The 16,059-nt window shown below is 35.4% G+C and overlaps 2 protein-coding genes and 1 long non-coding RNA gene across 5 annotated transcripts; 2 read left to right on the top strand and 1 right to left on the bottom strand.

Moving 5' to 3' along the window:
- The first annotated feature begins 107 nt into the window (after positions 1-107).
- LOC135843901 (uncharacterized) lies at positions 108-4,395 on the top strand. Its single transcript, XM_065361949.1, has 2 exons — positions 108-1,868; positions 2,148-4,395. The coding sequence occupies exon 2, from the start codon at positions 2,197-2,199 to the stop codon at positions 4,393-4,395; it is 2,199 nt and encodes a 732-aa protein (XP_065218021.1). The 5' UTR covers positions 108-1,868; positions 2,148-2,196.
- A 1,030-nt stretch (positions 4,396-5,425) lies between these two features.
- LOC135842782 (uncharacterized) lies at positions 5,426-7,828 on the bottom strand. The gene is made up of 3 exons (XR_010558185.1): positions 7,730-7,828; positions 5,707-5,756; positions 5,426-5,628 (listed from the first exon to the last, which is right to left on the bottom strand). It is a non-coding gene; the product is annotated as an uncharacterized LOC135842782 (long non-coding RNA).
- Positions 6,520-13,369, top strand: LOC135842780 (protein daughterless-like). 3 transcript variants are annotated; one of them, XM_065360410.1, is made up of 13 exons: positions 6,520-6,917; positions 7,169-7,215; positions 7,298-7,397; positions 7,480-7,694; positions 7,771-7,968; positions 8,037-8,213; positions 8,288-8,422; positions 8,514-8,631; positions 8,708-8,849; positions 8,933-9,022; positions 9,690-9,835; positions 9,918-10,069; positions 12,042-13,369. In XM_065360410.1, exons 1-13 carry the CDS (start codon positions 6,836-6,838, stop codon positions 12,090-12,092), a joined length of 1,653 nt encoding a protein of 550 aa, XP_065216482.1. In that variant the 5' UTR covers positions 6,520-6,835; the 3' UTR covers positions 12,093-13,369. The 3 variants fall into 3 exon arrangements, with proteins under 3 accessions (XP_065216482.1, XP_065216484.1, XP_065216483.1); XM_065360412.1 differs by having other exon boundaries at positions 8,055-8,213; XM_065360411.1 differs by having other exon boundaries at positions 6,521-6,917; positions 8,708-8,846.
- Positions 13,370-16,059: the final 2,690 nt, after the last annotated feature.

Here is a 16,059-nt window from a genome sequence, read left to right on the forward strand (position 1 = left end):
ATAAACCTTCCGAATACAAATTTTGACACTTCTGGAGCTGCTCTTCATCCTTAAAATATCATTTATTTTCTTAATATTTTTCAAATCTTTTCAGAAGAGCAAATTATTGTCTAAAAAGATCGCTTGAAGTGCACAATCGAAATCAGCATGGCTTCCCAAGGTCGTCTGTCTGTCGGTCTATACGTCTCTCAAGGTCAATGACCTACCTGTCTAGCCTCTCAAGGTTGTTATAGTGTGCCTGTCTAGCCTTTTAATGTTATCAACCCGTCTGATTCTGTAAACTAAAACTAATTTCAATACTCTACGAAGTCGACTGCAGGTGGATTTCAAGTCGTTTTGGAGTCTCCAGCGTTTTTTTGAAAATTACTGGAGCCTCCAGTAGATTTCTGAAATTTGAAATTTTCACAATATTTAATCAAATGGAGATTGAAAGCCGAAAATTTACTCTGTACTCCAATTTTAGGCACTCTCTGAAGATGACTTCAGGTTGGTTCCAGTCATTTTGGAGCCTCCAGCGACTTTTTGAAAACTCCTGGAGTCTCCAGCAGATCTTTGAAACTTGGAATTTTTACAAAATTTCACCAAATGGAGTTGAATAGCTGAAACTCACTCTGCACAGTACGTGCTAAAGTTGATTCGGACAGATTTTGTGACATTTTTTTTAAAAAACTGAAGTTTCCAAAAAGGCACAGGAGGCTCTAAAATGGATTTGAACTTCCTGCAATTCACCTCGAAATTATGCCAAAAATAGGGTGTCAACTGAATCTCATCCTCCTACCTCAAACGTAGGCGAAAGGGTGAATTTTTAAAATTTTTAAGTAGGTATGAAATCGATGCACAAAAATATGTTGCGAACTGGAATAGGGGACCCTGTCCTAATACGGCCCAATTTTTTTTCCGAAACCAGATGCTTCTAATCTATGCAAGCACATTGGATAAAAATTTGATGGAGGGTTACTCACACTATCTACTACTTACCACCACAGTCTTAAGCCATTTGGTTTCAAACTCTTGTTTTAATCGCAAAAATTGTAAATAAGGTCAAATGCGCCGTCTCAGGAATGGGTAGGTGTTAAAATTGGGATGCATAGTAAATTCCAAGTTTCAAAAATGTGCTGGAGACTCCAGGAATTTTCAAAAAGTAGCTGGAGGCTCCAAAATGACTGAAACCCACCTGAAGTCGTCATCAAAGAGTGCCTAAAATTGGAGTGCAGAGTAAATTTCGACTTTCCATCTCCATTTGATGAGATTTTTCTGAGAATTCCCAGTTTCAAAAATCTGCTGGAGACCCCAGAAATTTTCAAAAAGTCGCTGTAGGCTCCAAAACGACTTGAAATCCACCGTAGCGTATTGAAATTAGTTTGCAGAATAAATTTCGGCTTTTCAACTCCATTTGATGAGATTTTTCTGAGAATTCCAAGTTTCAAAAATCTGCTGGAGACTACAGGAATTTTCAAAAAGTCGCTGGTGGCTCCAAAATGACTGGAACCCATCTGAAGTCGTCTTCAGAGAGTGCTAAAAAATTGGAGTGCAGAGTAAATTTCCGCTTTTCATCTTCTTTGATAAAACTTTGAGAAAATTTCAGGTTTCAGAAATCTACTGTAGGCTCCAGTAATTGTCAAAAAGTCGCTGGAAGCTCCAAAATGACTTGAAATCCACCTGCAGTCGACTTCGTAGCGTATTGAAATTAGTTTACAGAGTGAATTTCAGCTTTCCAACTTCATTTGATGAAATTTTGTGGGAATTACAAGTTTCAAAAATCTTCTGGAGGATCCAGAACTACTCTAAACGGTCTGAAACAGTTTCCAATCGATTTGGCAGGTCCAAAATAGGATATACTGCAAATTTCGCCTTTCTAGATTAATTTGGTAAGATTTTGATTTTTTCCTTCATTTTTGGCCTAAATTTGATTTTCAAAAATTCACCAAAAATCGATAAATGCATTTTTTTGCATTAAATTTTTTTTCTGAAATCATATTGTTAGAGAGGTTAAAACATTTTTGACCTTGAAAAAATTGAATGAGAAATAACTCTGTCCTAAAATTCAAAAACTAAGATATAAAATCACATCCATATATTCTACGATGCAATTTTTTCATTTAATTTCGACACAGATTTCACAAATTTGATGAATTTTTTCATTTCAGTCCATGTTTCAGATAACCGAGCTTCAATATCCAAAATTATACCGAAAAAATGCTTCTGATATTTCTGTTCACACTGTATTTACACCTGCCTTTAACTGAACCTGTAATACGTCGAACTTGGGCCCGGCGACTTAATTACTCTTGCCCTACCCGACCAATAAATTGTCGACCTCACCTAGTCAAACCTTGCATATCGTTCAAAGATGTTTTCCACGAGCATCCTTTCACTTTGGGCACCAGTGATTTCGTAGAACTTTTACAAAAAAATGAAGTATTCTTTGACAACAGCTTATTCATAAAAACCGTATTGGATACATTTGACAGAAACCCCACCATGTTGATATTAGCCCCCAACAAATGGGGTAAAACCACAAACTTGAAGATGTTGAAAACATTTCTAGAAATACCTGTGAATGATGTAGGCGAACGAATTTCACCGGAAGAAAATTCCACAATTTATAAACTCTTCAGATACGGAGAAATTAGACGAGAAGACGGCACAGTCGATACACTTCGCATACCTTTGAGAATTTCCCGGTTCGAATACTTATTTCCGATGTTCCAGGGTAAATATCCTGTAATATATGTCAGTTTCAAACACGTTTCCGGTACCACATACGCTGAAATCGAAGGAAAAATTCAAAAAGCCATTAGTAAAGTGTTCTGGGAACACAAATACATGCTTCGTGTGCTCAACGAAAGTTTGCGAAAGCGAAAGCGAAAGCAAAAAGGAAACATACCAAATGCTGAGCGTAAGATGAGCTGGTTCAAAGAAAACCTTTACTCGAATTCTCCTTTTGAGAAAACACTGATCGGTAGTTTGGTCTTCTTGAGCGAAATTCTTCGAAAGCATTTTCGTAAAAAGGTATTCGTGCTGATAGATGATTACGATGCGTCTCTTTACAGCGCGTTGCAAACTGCCGAATTATCTAAAGATGATACGAATAAAGTATTACACTTGATTGCAAATCTGCTTGATAGAACTTTCAAAGGCAATGTTCACCTCAAACGAGGTATAGCCGTAGGTAATTCTCAGCTCACAGAGTACAAAACGAATAGTTGGAAAAATTACGATCTACACAGCGTTGCCGAGAATCCGTATCCCATGATGCACTATTTCGGTCTGACTAGGAACAACTTCCAGTTGGTTCTTGATCACTACAACATCACAGAGGAGCTAGCTCAGCAGGCTTTCGAATGGTATGGCGGTTACACTGCGTCTAACGTAGTTGGACAAAGCTTTTGCAATCCGGCTTCGGTTATTCGTTTCCTAAATTCTAAAAAAATCGCTAGTTATTTTCACGAAACTTGTAATTTAGAAGTGATCAATAAATTACTACGAATAAGCTCACTATACCGCGAGGATATTTTTGATTTACTCAGCCAAAAACCAGTACTGGCAGGTGAACGCTTGATATTGAACGAACGGACGTTATCGGGTCTTCAAGATATTTTCACTCGAACCGAGACAACTCCCGAAACATATTACGAGGAATATGCCAATACGACGATGTTATTCCATGCCTATCTCATCGATCAGGGAGTTCTAACCATAGTGAGAAGCTCTGGTAGCGCTAACCTAGCAAAAATACCCAATAAAGAGACTGCTTTGGAATTCTCAAAACGAATGATTCGGTATATCAGCGAAAAATACCATATCAGGCAAGAGCCACTGAAATACGCAGCGGCCGAGTTATTAAGATTTACCCAAAATTCTGAAGTTGATTCGTCTCAGCTTGAATATCGATTGCGATTAATTTATACGAGAAGCTTCACGATCGCACAGTCCTTGAAGAACGAGACATACTATGTGGATGAATTCGAACGGAAGGAATACTCGATATTTGCCTGTGTAATATTAGAAATGCAATGTTTATCGAAGCTTTACCATAAAGTTTATTACGATAAGCATTTCGGCGCTGATATCGTTATACGAGACATAACTAAGAAGCATGCTGTTATCATCCAAATAAAAGACAACGATAGTGCGGAAAATGCTTTGAGAAAGGCTGAAAACTACGGACACATGTTAAACAGCACCGATACTTCAACCATTACTTATATAGGTATCAACATCTTACCTACTGGAAAAGTACAGGTTCGAGCAAAAACGCAACGTGTTGAATTTATGAAAGTTGAAACACCGACGACTTGTTCTCTAACTTATCCTGAGTTCAGAATCACTACCAAGAAAAAGAAAAAGAAATCCACATTGAAATACAAGCGTGCCACTAAATTAAAATCATAGGCCAATTGCTGTGCACGAGTAAGTTGGGCATGGACACACAATTGTCAGTGAGGAGTTCAGTATGATTCCACCTGTTTTTGGTTTTAAAAACAAATAAAAAATAAAATATCAATAGGTAAATGTGGAAATTACAATTTTTTTCTAAAATGTTTGCGCCTTAAAATAAAAAAGTATGCAATACGTCAAACATTAGAAATTATTGGAACAACCATTTACGCAATACGCACCCCCTCTGAGTAGGTATCACAATACCATACCATAAATTCTGTTCTGGCGCAGGAAAATTTACTAGTAGATGATATTTTTTGAACGTTGAGGAAGCAGGATTAACACACTTCCCACTCCTTTCTTCTCAAAAAAATTTTTTTTTGTCGCAATTTATCTCGTCAAATTTCAACAAATTACATTTTGATATTGACGGGAAAAATCACAATGTTGTGAGGTATATCAACTCTTGGCAAAGCAATGAGATTTCAAAGGCTTTCCCTGTTTTAATTTTTCAATTTAATTAGGTGATCCCATTTGTTTTGACTTTTGAGGAGAAAAAAAACAATGTTTTTTCATGTGAAAAATGTATGTACCTACCTATTTTGTTTGGTTTAAACATTTTTTAAAATTTAAAAATGATAAGATTTTTCCAAAGTTCAACTTGAAAAAAAAAACAAAATGATCACCGGGTAACATCATAGGCTATAGTCCGCCCCTGTAAAAATCAATGCACTCTTGTAAGATTTGAGTAATGTAAAAATGAACTTTGAGAGTGGAAAAATCGAATAGGTACAAAGCTTTGCTTGAAATCTATTTTAAACTACCTACGAATAGTCGAATAGGCAATACCAATACCAATACAATATAGATTGAAAAAGACGTCTGCGTCTCATCTCATGTAAGTTGAGCACGAAATTTCATTCAGAAACTTATTGTAAACCAAAAATTAGATGTGCGAAACAACGAATTGGTTTCTCATATCTCAATTTAGTGTTCTGCGATGAAGATTCTTAATATTTTAACAAAAAAAAATTTCCTATCATCAATAATTCATAGACTATTTACCGTGTCTATAAGAAGATCCTCCTCACGTCTTATGAGTGTCTCACATTTTTTTTCTAAATCAAAACAACGCATGGTGACGACTGTAGTGCTTCCTTCTAATTCTGCAAAACACTCTAAATATTTTCGGTAAGATTTGTCATCTGCAAATAGTTTTCGGTCTAATTTCATAGGGGCTGTAATCTAGGAAAAAAATAATGATCAATTATCAACAGTAAAGTAAAAGAAATTTGGGTCAATGCACCAGTACGATGTACGCACATCTTCAATCAATTTCTGCTCCTTGGCTTCGAGCAACAAGCTATCCGCATCTGAAAACCAACGACAATAAAAAATTAGAATCGTTTCCACACATAAATAACAGCTGGAATACCTATGACGGGTAAAGTAAAACGATGGAAGAATCTTATTCTAAGCATATGGAAGTCTCACTAATATTCCTGACTTCACCAGAATTAGGTCGTCAATAACAATATGTAATAACTATGTAACATTAAAAAACAGAACACTTACCTTTCTCAGATGGACTCAACATGTTGGCCAGATTCCGATCAATGAAGAAATAAGAAATTCGAAATGGAAATGAGGCAGAGGCGAAACAAAAATACTATAAAAATACCTACAGTCCTACACTCAGAATGGAAAAGACAAAAGAAAGATAAGGAAACTTTGCCCTAACAAATAATTTAAATAGGAGTCCTAAATTATTACCATTTATTACCACGTTTCATCGAAACATCAACCATAACTTCCATAAGCTCCCATGAGTCCCAGCAAAAACAATAAACAAGCAAAAAAAAGTTCAGCAGGCTCTCATTCAGCCCATATTACACCTAGGAGGCTAATTTTTTTTTCAATAGAAAGTGCTCGACAAGTACTTTATGCGAAAAGTATAGTGAAGGGTAAATTTTGATTTTAAGGGCCCTAAATTTGCGTAGAGGAGTGCTAAAATCAATATTTTAAAAAAATTTGAAAAATGTTTCGTTGTGACGTCAGTAGTTTACAAAACGACCACAAGACCTCGCTAGCTACTTCGAAATGAAAAAACAGATACAAAGGAGAGACCTGACTGAACGCTTGTCTAACAATACCTCATTTGGTGTTTTTGATTTTGTGTGATAAATTCACTAAAAAAATTCGACAAAATGAAAATTTCCTTGTGTCACTATTAGCTTTAATCGTCCAGGATTTTACCGAAGGAATCTGAATTTCGAAAAGTTTTCGCGTACATGTTACCCACTCGTTTTACTCGGTGTGATCGAGATTCGTTCGAATTGCTGTAACTTTCTGTCTAATCTTTGTTATAAACTCGCCATCGTTGGTGCATATTTCACTCGAAGAGGAGTTGGTTTCACTTCAATTTGATACTATGATATTATAGCTTTAAAACATGAGTAATAGCGATGATGAACCGATGCACCTGTATGAAGTGTTTCAAAATTGCTTCAACAAGATAGCGAACAAACAATCCGGTAAGTGAATCATGTACCTGTGTTTGAGGTGCATTTTTTATGGTCAAAAACATAACAGAGTAATAAATTGATATTATCGTTTAACTTTTCAAATTTTAAACGATTAATATCGTGGTAAGTTTAACGAAATGTAGGCGAATACCCATCTCATACTCTTCGTCCTTTTTTGTTTGATGAACGCGAAAGCGTAATTCGCGTTCGAATTTTTATGATGCTTCGAATCTAACACTCGTTATGTTTTATGCTTACAGAAAAACCAAGGTATCAAGCTCCATTCCATAATACAGAGAATGAGATGGTAAGTTACACATTCGTACTAACTCACGTTTGTGTTTAGATATTAAAACAGTGTATAACTAAACCAATAACTCGATTCGCAGAATTACACAAATAACTTCGGTGTCAATTCGGAGCAGTTTAGTTCGGAGTCGCCATTCTTTCCTTTCACCAATGTTCAGAGGAAGATTATTCCTAATTCAGGTAACAATCCAGCTTCCTGTTATCAGTCGCTTACCCATTGTGTACATTCTTACTTAGTTTTGACTTATTGTTTGCAAACTAGATAATGAAGCTGGAATGCCGAATTCGATGAACGATCATACGAACGTATGGCAACCCTCGCCTCACCCTTCGAACGCAGAAGAACCGATGAACCTGCCAGCGAATGCTGGTAACGCTATGTATCCCTATAACAACGATATAATGCTGCCTACTACTCAAGCTCCTTACGGAGTCAACTCCATGACACCGATATCACACACAGGACATCATCAATTGGTTAGTTTTACTATAACTGATGAAATTTCACTCACTTGTACGATACGAATGCTGAAATTTTTACGTTGTGATTCAGGAATATGACGACATTTCGCAAACAAATGTTGTGCCTGGTGATACAGTCACGTCTCCGGATGTTTTGCCGCCTTCTGTGTTACTCCCGTCGTCGAATCTGCATCACACGAACGAACATAATCCTTCGTCTACGTATCCGGCGCATCATAGTCCTTCGTTGCAAATACCCAACGAAAATATTCCTAAAAATTACACATTTGTGAGTATGCGGAAATTGCGAATAACGTATGGTTTTTTTCCTCGCGGTTTAATACACGCTTATTTTAGGTTTACATGACTGATCAGAGTGTAAGTAGCTGTAGTTCTAATCCTTCGACACCACTGAGTTCACCGCCACCGTTACCAGGTTCTGGTAATGGCACCAGTTGCCGATGGCCTAATAATGGATCCATATCGCATTATTCTTTTTTGCCGCATTTTCCCACTGAACGGACTAATCAAAGTGTAAGTATTACGTTGATTTTTAATTTCGTTCTGTTTCTACGATACGCCGAACTAACCTCGATATACTTAATCAGGGTACGCGAATTGTTGAGGAAAGAATCGACGACGCTATTAACGTATTGAGAAATCATGCCGAATGTCAATCGGTGCCACCTCAATTTACGCCCAATGCACCTCCAGTTGGATCTCAATTTCATCAGTATCACATAGTACGTCTCAACAATCCAATTACGACTATTATATCGATGTATTTTCGTAATAACGTTCTGAATTTTTTCTGTTAATTTCACGAAATCGCAGGCAGGCAATTCGACCGTCAATAATATGCCCCATAATTCATCATTTCCTTGCGCAGCTGTTCCTGTTGGTGCTTCTAGTGTAGAAAGACCAATCACGCCTGATAGAGTGCCTTCAACCAGTAATGAATATTTTCTGTAGTATATTTTTCCCTTTCGACTCATTGGCGCTAATTTTACTTTGTTTATGTTTTCCAGAAAAAAGAAAGAAGCCTCCAGATACGATGGTCGTTAAACCAGAAAATGATAGGTTATCAGTCGCTGATAACGTTGTCAACGCATTGTCTTCCGCTGTAAATTCTACCACTTTTCATAAAGGCGTCAAGAGACCTAGAAAGTAGTAAGTCTCTCCAAGTCGATAACCTTTCCTTCTCGCTTAGCACTTGTACCTTACGTACTCAACTTGTCGTATTTTTTCCTCAGTTGTTCCAGCGCCGATGAAGATAACGAAGATCCTGGAGTGAAAGCTCATAGAGAGAAAGAAAGACGACAAGCGAATAATGTTCGCGAAAGGTAACAATTTTTCCCCCTAAAGTAATATTCTTTCGGTTTCCAAACGATTATTTTCAATAGGCTCTTTCGTGTGAATTTTAATTGACCATTTTACGTCACGAAAATCATACTCCTAGTTAATTTTCATACAATTTTATTCTCCTGACACCCTCCTTGGTGCTCTTCGAACACGATTTTTAAAGGAATTTCTACTTTTGCGTATTTATATTTCTGTGAAAAAAACAACGTACATCGCGATCACGCTATACAACATACTCCAGGTGTTTTGGTAGCCTATTCGATTTCTCGAAAAGTAAATGGCTACTCCGGGGCATAAAATATTCCGAAAGTAATTTTATATTCAACTACCAAATTATGTTGCAAGCTGGAACGAGTGAAACGTGCCTCCAACAAACCAGTTCGGTTTAGAAACTTTAATCGGAGGAAACCGAGTGTACCAAAGAACACGTCACAAGATCGACACTCGACAGATGGTTGTGTTTATTGTGTACCCAACCTGTATCGCAGAGCTGCGTGATTATCTAATCGAAATTCGAATACATGAAAAGAAAACATGATTTTGCTGTCTCTTCTCTTCTCCCCCCTCCCCGTCGCATATAATATTTACATTTTTGTTCTAAGGCGATGAGATGTTTAATTTCTTTCTTTTTTTTTTCATTCATTGCAGGATCAGAATAAGGGATATTAACGAAGCTCTTAAAGAACTTGGACGTATGTGCATGACTCATCTGAAAACCGATAAACCTCAAACGAAACTCAGCATTTTAAATATGGCCGTTGAAGTGATCATGTCGCTCGAACAGCAAGTCAGAGGTGAATTATTCAGATCTGCTCGAATCGTGTTTTGTTTTTTAATGCGAATTCGTTATCATTTTCAATTTTTTTTTCTGTTCAGAACGTAATCTCAATCCAAAAGCTGCCTGTTTGAAGAGGAGAGAGGAAGAAAAATCTGAAGATAATGTAGATCCGAAATTAAGACATCATTTATCAATGGCTCAGCATATACTGGTTCAACCGTCTTCCCATATCGCGAATATGCCGTTACAGGTTAGTACCGTCCCTCCTGCGTATTTTCATCCTCTTCTATCAAGTTTGTAGTTTCCTCAGATGCCAAGTTGCCAGCTCAGCTCCTATAATTCCTTTCTTCGTTTACGAGTATTTTTTTTTCAAAATTCTCGAAAGCGGGTTTCATGACTATTTTTTAACTTCTTTTTTTTCACAAGCAGAATGAACCAGTGTGAACAGTTACTTCATTTTAACTTTTAACCCTTTACCTCCCCCCCCCCCCCATGGAAAGTCGTAAATTCCACATTTATGGCATTCCGAAGCCTCGAGTGAGTTTTTAATTTTCTCTAGAAATTTCAAATTGTTCTCGAGACTTTGTCAAGTTTATTTTTGGACTTTTGGCGGATTTGAAAATCACAAAAAATTTTGGAAGTAATTAAGGAAATTTTCTAACTTTCTCATGCAATATTTTTTCGATTAAAATGAACCAGTTTGAGTGATTACCCAATTTCAACTTTTCATCCCTTCCCCTTCTTGGAAAATACATACTAGATGGTCGGAAGAGAGCCCAATAAGCATCAACTAAAGTTGTAGGGGCTGGAGTTGATTTTTGGCCTTTTCAGAGCAATTTTGAAATTTTTGGAGGAAACTGAAAACTCACTGGGGCCTTCCGAATGGCCTAAAATTGGTATTTTTCGAAATGGACGAGAGTTGTAATGAATTGAATGTATAATGGTTGATTTTGTTTGCGTAAAAACCACGAGAAATTCAAAAAAATGTCATAAAAACAGCTTTTATGAATTTTTCAAATTTACAAAAAAATTTTAAAAATCAAAAATGAACTTCAGCTTTTAAAATTTTGTTTGCGTGGGTTTCACGATGCAGACTATCGATTTGACGTGGTTTCGATCAAATCGGAGGGTGCTATTTTGAAAAGCTTCTCTCGTCAGTGTATTGAAATTTCTTACTCCCTTTTTTTCCAATTTTCATGTTTTTTTCTGACTGTAGAGACTAAAGAGCCAAAACAGAGGCAACGTTAATTCTTAAAAGTCGTAAGTCCATTATTTCTTGTACCTCGTTCCCACCCCAAACATTACAAAAAATTGAAGTCCAGTTTTTTTCCCAACTTGATTATAAGGTTTTGTTTTTGAATTTTTTTTTTTGTGGTGCCACATTTTTCTTAGTCTAAGAGTGTCAATTTTTGGAAAAGTTGTCAAAAAAAGTCAATTTTTGGAAAAATAGTCAAAAAGTGTCAATTTTTGGCAAAATAGCCAAGTGTCTATTTGTGACACAATTGTCAAAAAATTACCACATTTTTTGACAAGATTGTCTAAAAGAGACAATTTGTGATTGTTGGCGAGTTAACGAAAAGTTGTAGGTAATGTTTTTTCGTCAAAAGTCTCAGGAAGTTGTTTTTTGATAAATAGCCTAATGGTCCCAAAACCAATCATTTTATTGTTGCCTTGCCTGCCAAAAAAGTCTTTTTTTTCAAAGTTTGCCTAACATGAGTCCTGTTTTTTTTTTTTTTTTTTTTTTTTTTTTTTTTTACAAAATTACTTAAGTTTATTTTTTTGTCAAATTTAATTTTCCCCAAATTTTTTCATTTTTTCAGTTTTTATAGCAATTTCCTCTACCCTTCCGTCAAAGAAAAATAAGCTCGTAAAAATTGATTGAATTACCATTTTTTTTCAATTTGAAATTTTCAATGAATTTTGAAATTATCCACTCATTTTGAGTCTTCATTATGTTTTTGATTCTCCGAAAAATTGGGGCCTGAAGCAAATTATGTGTTTTTCTACTTGTTCTACGATTCTGCCTGTTTATTGATCGCCAGTCTTCATTTTGACGAATCGCCTATGATCATGTACCCCCCTCTTACTGCCCAGTCATTCAAAAGTACCTAAATGGACCCTTCACAGAAAACTTCTTTGAAATCGTGCCGATTTATTTTCATCAATATTTTACCGAAATTGTTGCTTTAAAATAATTATATAAAAATCTCAATATTTTACAGGACAGTAAAAATGGATTTCCTCACGGCCACGCTCATAATCTACTTCAATAGAATCTACATGTACAACGACGTCATCATCACTATTATCATCATCATCATCGAATACGTCAACGAAAATGAATGAACCACGTTCAGTATTATAATTTCGTTTTTTCTCTTTTTTTTTCTCCTAAACTTAGATTAATTCTTGTTTCTTAAGCTACTATTACTAACCAGTGAATTTTGTAGTATACTTAGTATTACGACGGCGACAGAAACGTATATAAATGACAACGAAATTTATTCTCTATATCCCTTACATAATTTTGTGTCCCTTTTCCCCATACCTAAGGTATTATATTCGCATTTACATTACCTACGTTACGTATAATTATAGATATCAGATGACTGAGGTAAGATTAATCAAAAAAGGGGAGAGTTTTTATACGTATGAAAATTTGATTCGTTGCAGGAATCATCGAATCTCATCGAAATAAAAAATATGTTGATGTTAGGTCGACGTTCGTAATACTAGGTAATTGTCGCGCAATCGATGTGTTTTTCTTTTTTTGTAATATTGAAGATAAAAAAATTTTATCGTGTAATTTTTTTTAATTTCTATGATATATAAATCTATTATAAATATATATTACATAGATTGTATTATTTGTCCTCCTCCTCCTTCTCGTCTTACTTTTTTCCTTTTGGCTGGCCAAAATCATACTACCTACTTTAAAATACCAAAACTCAATATTTCTACCTATACACGCAGTTTTTTTTCTTCATCGTAATCCGATCATGTGTTCAGTTTGTATAATATGTAGTTCGATGTGTGTGTATGTATCTAAAGTGTTGTAGTTTGTAACAAGTTGAACGGTACTCGCCTCCAAGCCCACCTACGACCCTACCCCCATCCCCTTAATTTTTTGTATGTAATTTGTTTTAGAGTGCCTTTTGTATTTACTTATATACTATGTGTATATTATAGCGTAATGTCTTCTTTATACTTTACAATACTTTATATAACTGTATTATCATATGTGAATGCCCCCCAACATCACCAGTTCTGATATAGATTTTATGTATTTTGTTGAAAAAAAAATTAGCGAGGGTATACGTTCGACTTGCGATGTATTATATTTTTGTTCGATACTATATTATACCTACATAGGGATTTCTATTAACGCGTGCTGGAAACTGTAACAAAATATCGAAAAATTATACCGCTCGAGTCGCGTCCCGTATCGACCGATCAGATGAGAAAGAAAGGAAAAACCAAAATTTGTAATATTACACATGTTGATAAAAATAACATTATTTTTTTTCTAAAAATTAAACGCTATTATTTACACGCTGATTTTAATTACCGCTAAATAAGGAGTGTATTCGAGTAGACAGTAAGAGGTATAGTTATGCGGAAGCTACATAACATACCTACCTACACAAAAGTATGGTGGAAATAAGAGCAACGCTGGCTGTAGTAGTATGAAAAGTCAATTACGTGCTGTGGCAATTTTCCGCTAGCGCTAATTAAGCTTGAATTTTCTTCAGCCTTTTGTGCACCTACTATGAAGCTCGTCGTCGTCGTTGTCGACGACGTTCAAAGTACTGTAAGTTATATTGTTGGCGAAATAACTCAATCATATCCACAGTGCCTCGGAGAGCACACTACTAGTACATTGTTAACGCCCATCTTTCTCTAGCTTTTTGCATTCGCATTCATGTATTTGTAATGTACCTACTCCACATACACTATAGACGTACAATGTAGAGGTACATGTGTGTATGGTACATCTATACGTATATGTAGGTAGGTTTATGCGAGGTGAATGTGCAAAAACCGTGTACCATCGTACATTACAACGGCGTTAGCCAGCATAACGAGTGTACTTAACGAAGAGCGTTGACATTAATAATGTAATTTTTACAGCGAAGCGATTATTTTTATAACGACAGAGTCGAGTTACCATTTAGATATTAATGATAACCTTAGACACTCGCAATATGAAAAATTGAAGAGATTAGGTTCTCTTTCTCTGCTTTTTTTTTCACGTTGCGGGCGCCCAGCCCAATCCAGCTCTTCGCTCGCTACCCACTACCGTAATAATTAACCGAGCAATTTTTTTTCTATTTTACTACTCGAAGGATTGTTGAACTTGATGCATTATTTATTGAAAGTACGCGAACAGAATTTTAAATTCAGGTATGACCTGTTACCGAGTCAAGAGATGGATCTAGATGTAAATCTGTGTCCAGACTGGTGCGGTGTAATAGGTGAATTTTTAGTTTGAGGGGGAATACTATTGTGGGAGAGGCAGGAGTGAATGTTTAATATGGATTTGAGCGTGTTGCTTGGTTAGAATAAGATGAAATATGATGGAAATGATGAAACTAGGCGGGATATTCTCCTCATATTCACAGGATAAAGAAGACTCCGCTTCGAAAATACCGCAATTTTTTCTTCAGAAATTGGCAATTAGTAAAGGAAAATTACGAATAGTGAAAAATGGAACAAAATTGAGAATTATTACTCCAAGCAGAATAATTTTATCCGAAGGAAAAAATAGATATTTTATAAATTTCTCCGACAAGGGAACCTCCTTTGGAACCTCACAACATGAGGATTCATAGGTCAGGTCCCACAAAAAGAAAAACAGATGGTCGGGGGAATATTGAATTTTACACAATAGTCTAAAAATAGCATTAAATTAATGGGAAAATGTCAATTGTGTAACTTAATAAGCCCTCGGAAGGCAATTGGATTACGACTAAGACATCGATTAAATTTTATTATGCATTATTAGAGTTTCATTTAAGAGAAATTTTTTCAAAAATATCATGAATCACATTTGAAATTTAAAAAAAAAAATACTTTCTGACTCATTTTTATTCACAAAAAAAATTAATAAAAATAAAAAATAAAAAAGTCAGTGATTCTTTAGAACTTAACTACTGCAGCAAAAAAGCGAAACGAACCACACGAATTCAACGTCAATGAATTATCAACGCAATTTTTGCCTTACAACTGCGCTGCTATGCAACCCATCGACTTGCACAACTGGATCTCAATCTCAACTATCTGGAGTGTACGTAGACTGAAGGTACGTTTTTACAAAAAAATTTGTGCATTTCAAGGGCTAAAGTTCATTTTTTTAATTTTTAGAATTTCTGAAATTTCAAAAAACAAATTGGCTTAAACGTTTGCTAATATGCATGACGAATTTCCAAATTTAAGGACCCCTTGGAAAGAACTTTTACGGCGTATCAGCAAGATAGAGCAAAATTTTACGAAAATTGCTTGAGAATCAGTTGAAATGTAGGTACCTAATAAAATTATTTAAAGGTGACGAAACACTGTAATATTTGCCATAAAACTGATTTAAAAATGGGTAAAGTAATCAAAATTTGGCAAAAATTGCTCATAAATTTGTTAAAAAAACCGCAAAAATCACGAAAAATGTTGCAAAAAGTGTCTCAAATGACGAAAAAAACAGGTGAAAATTATGGAAAATTGATCAAACTCAGAGGTGTAACGATTACGATTATAATCGATTATTTCTAATTAATAATCACCGATTACTTTCAATCGTCTGTAATCGATTACCTAATCGGACCTTTGGCTAATTTTTTTAATTAATCCAAATGTAGATTTCAAGTCTTTCCTTTTGGTTTTAATTTGTTATTTGATGTTTTATATTTTCATTTTCTCTTCAACCCTTTCATTGCAATTACTTTTTGAGTAAAAACATGAAAATAAAAATTGTTCAGATAATGGTTCAGGAAACATTGATGGCGATGACTGACGTCACTCAATTCCAACCAGTCATGGAACAGCAAATTTTTTTGGCCGATCAATCGATCATCTCCGATTATTTTGGGACGAAATAATCGATGCAGCATCGATTATAATCGTTATACCTCTGAATTCAAACCTTTTGAATAGGTATTTTCAAAGTAAGCATCGTAAAAACTGAAAAATTTGCATAAAACCATTGAAAATTGCTTTAAAAAAATAACGAAATTTCAGTAAAATTGAATA

The sequence above is a fragment of the Planococcus citri genome, chromosome 4, assembly GCF_950023065.1.
Source record: "Planococcus citri chromosome 4, ihPlaCitr1.1, whole genome shotgun sequence".
Lineage (NCBI taxonomy): Eukaryota > Metazoa > Arthropoda > Insecta > Hemiptera > Pseudococcidae > Planococcus > Planococcus citri.

What these genes read in the sequence shown, in the direction of transcription:
- LOC135842780 (XM_065360410.1), top strand. Translation starts at nt 6,836, where the DNA reads ATGAGTAATAGCGATGATGAACCGATGCACCTGTATGAAGTGTTTCAA. An exon ending in GCTCGAACAGCAAGTCAGAG is followed by an intron (nt 9,836 to 9,917) that starts GTGAATTATTCA and finishes TTTTCTGTTCAG; the next exon opens with AACGTAATCTCAATCCAAAA. An exon ending in TCGCGAATATGCCGTTACAG is followed by an intron (nt 10,070 to 12,041) that starts GTTAGTACCGTC and finishes AATATTTTACAG; the next exon opens with GACAGTAAAAATGGATTTCC.
- LOC135843901 (XM_065361949.1), top strand. Translation starts at nt 2,197, where the DNA reads ATGCTTCTGATATTTCTGTTCACACTGTATTTACACCTGCCTTTAACT.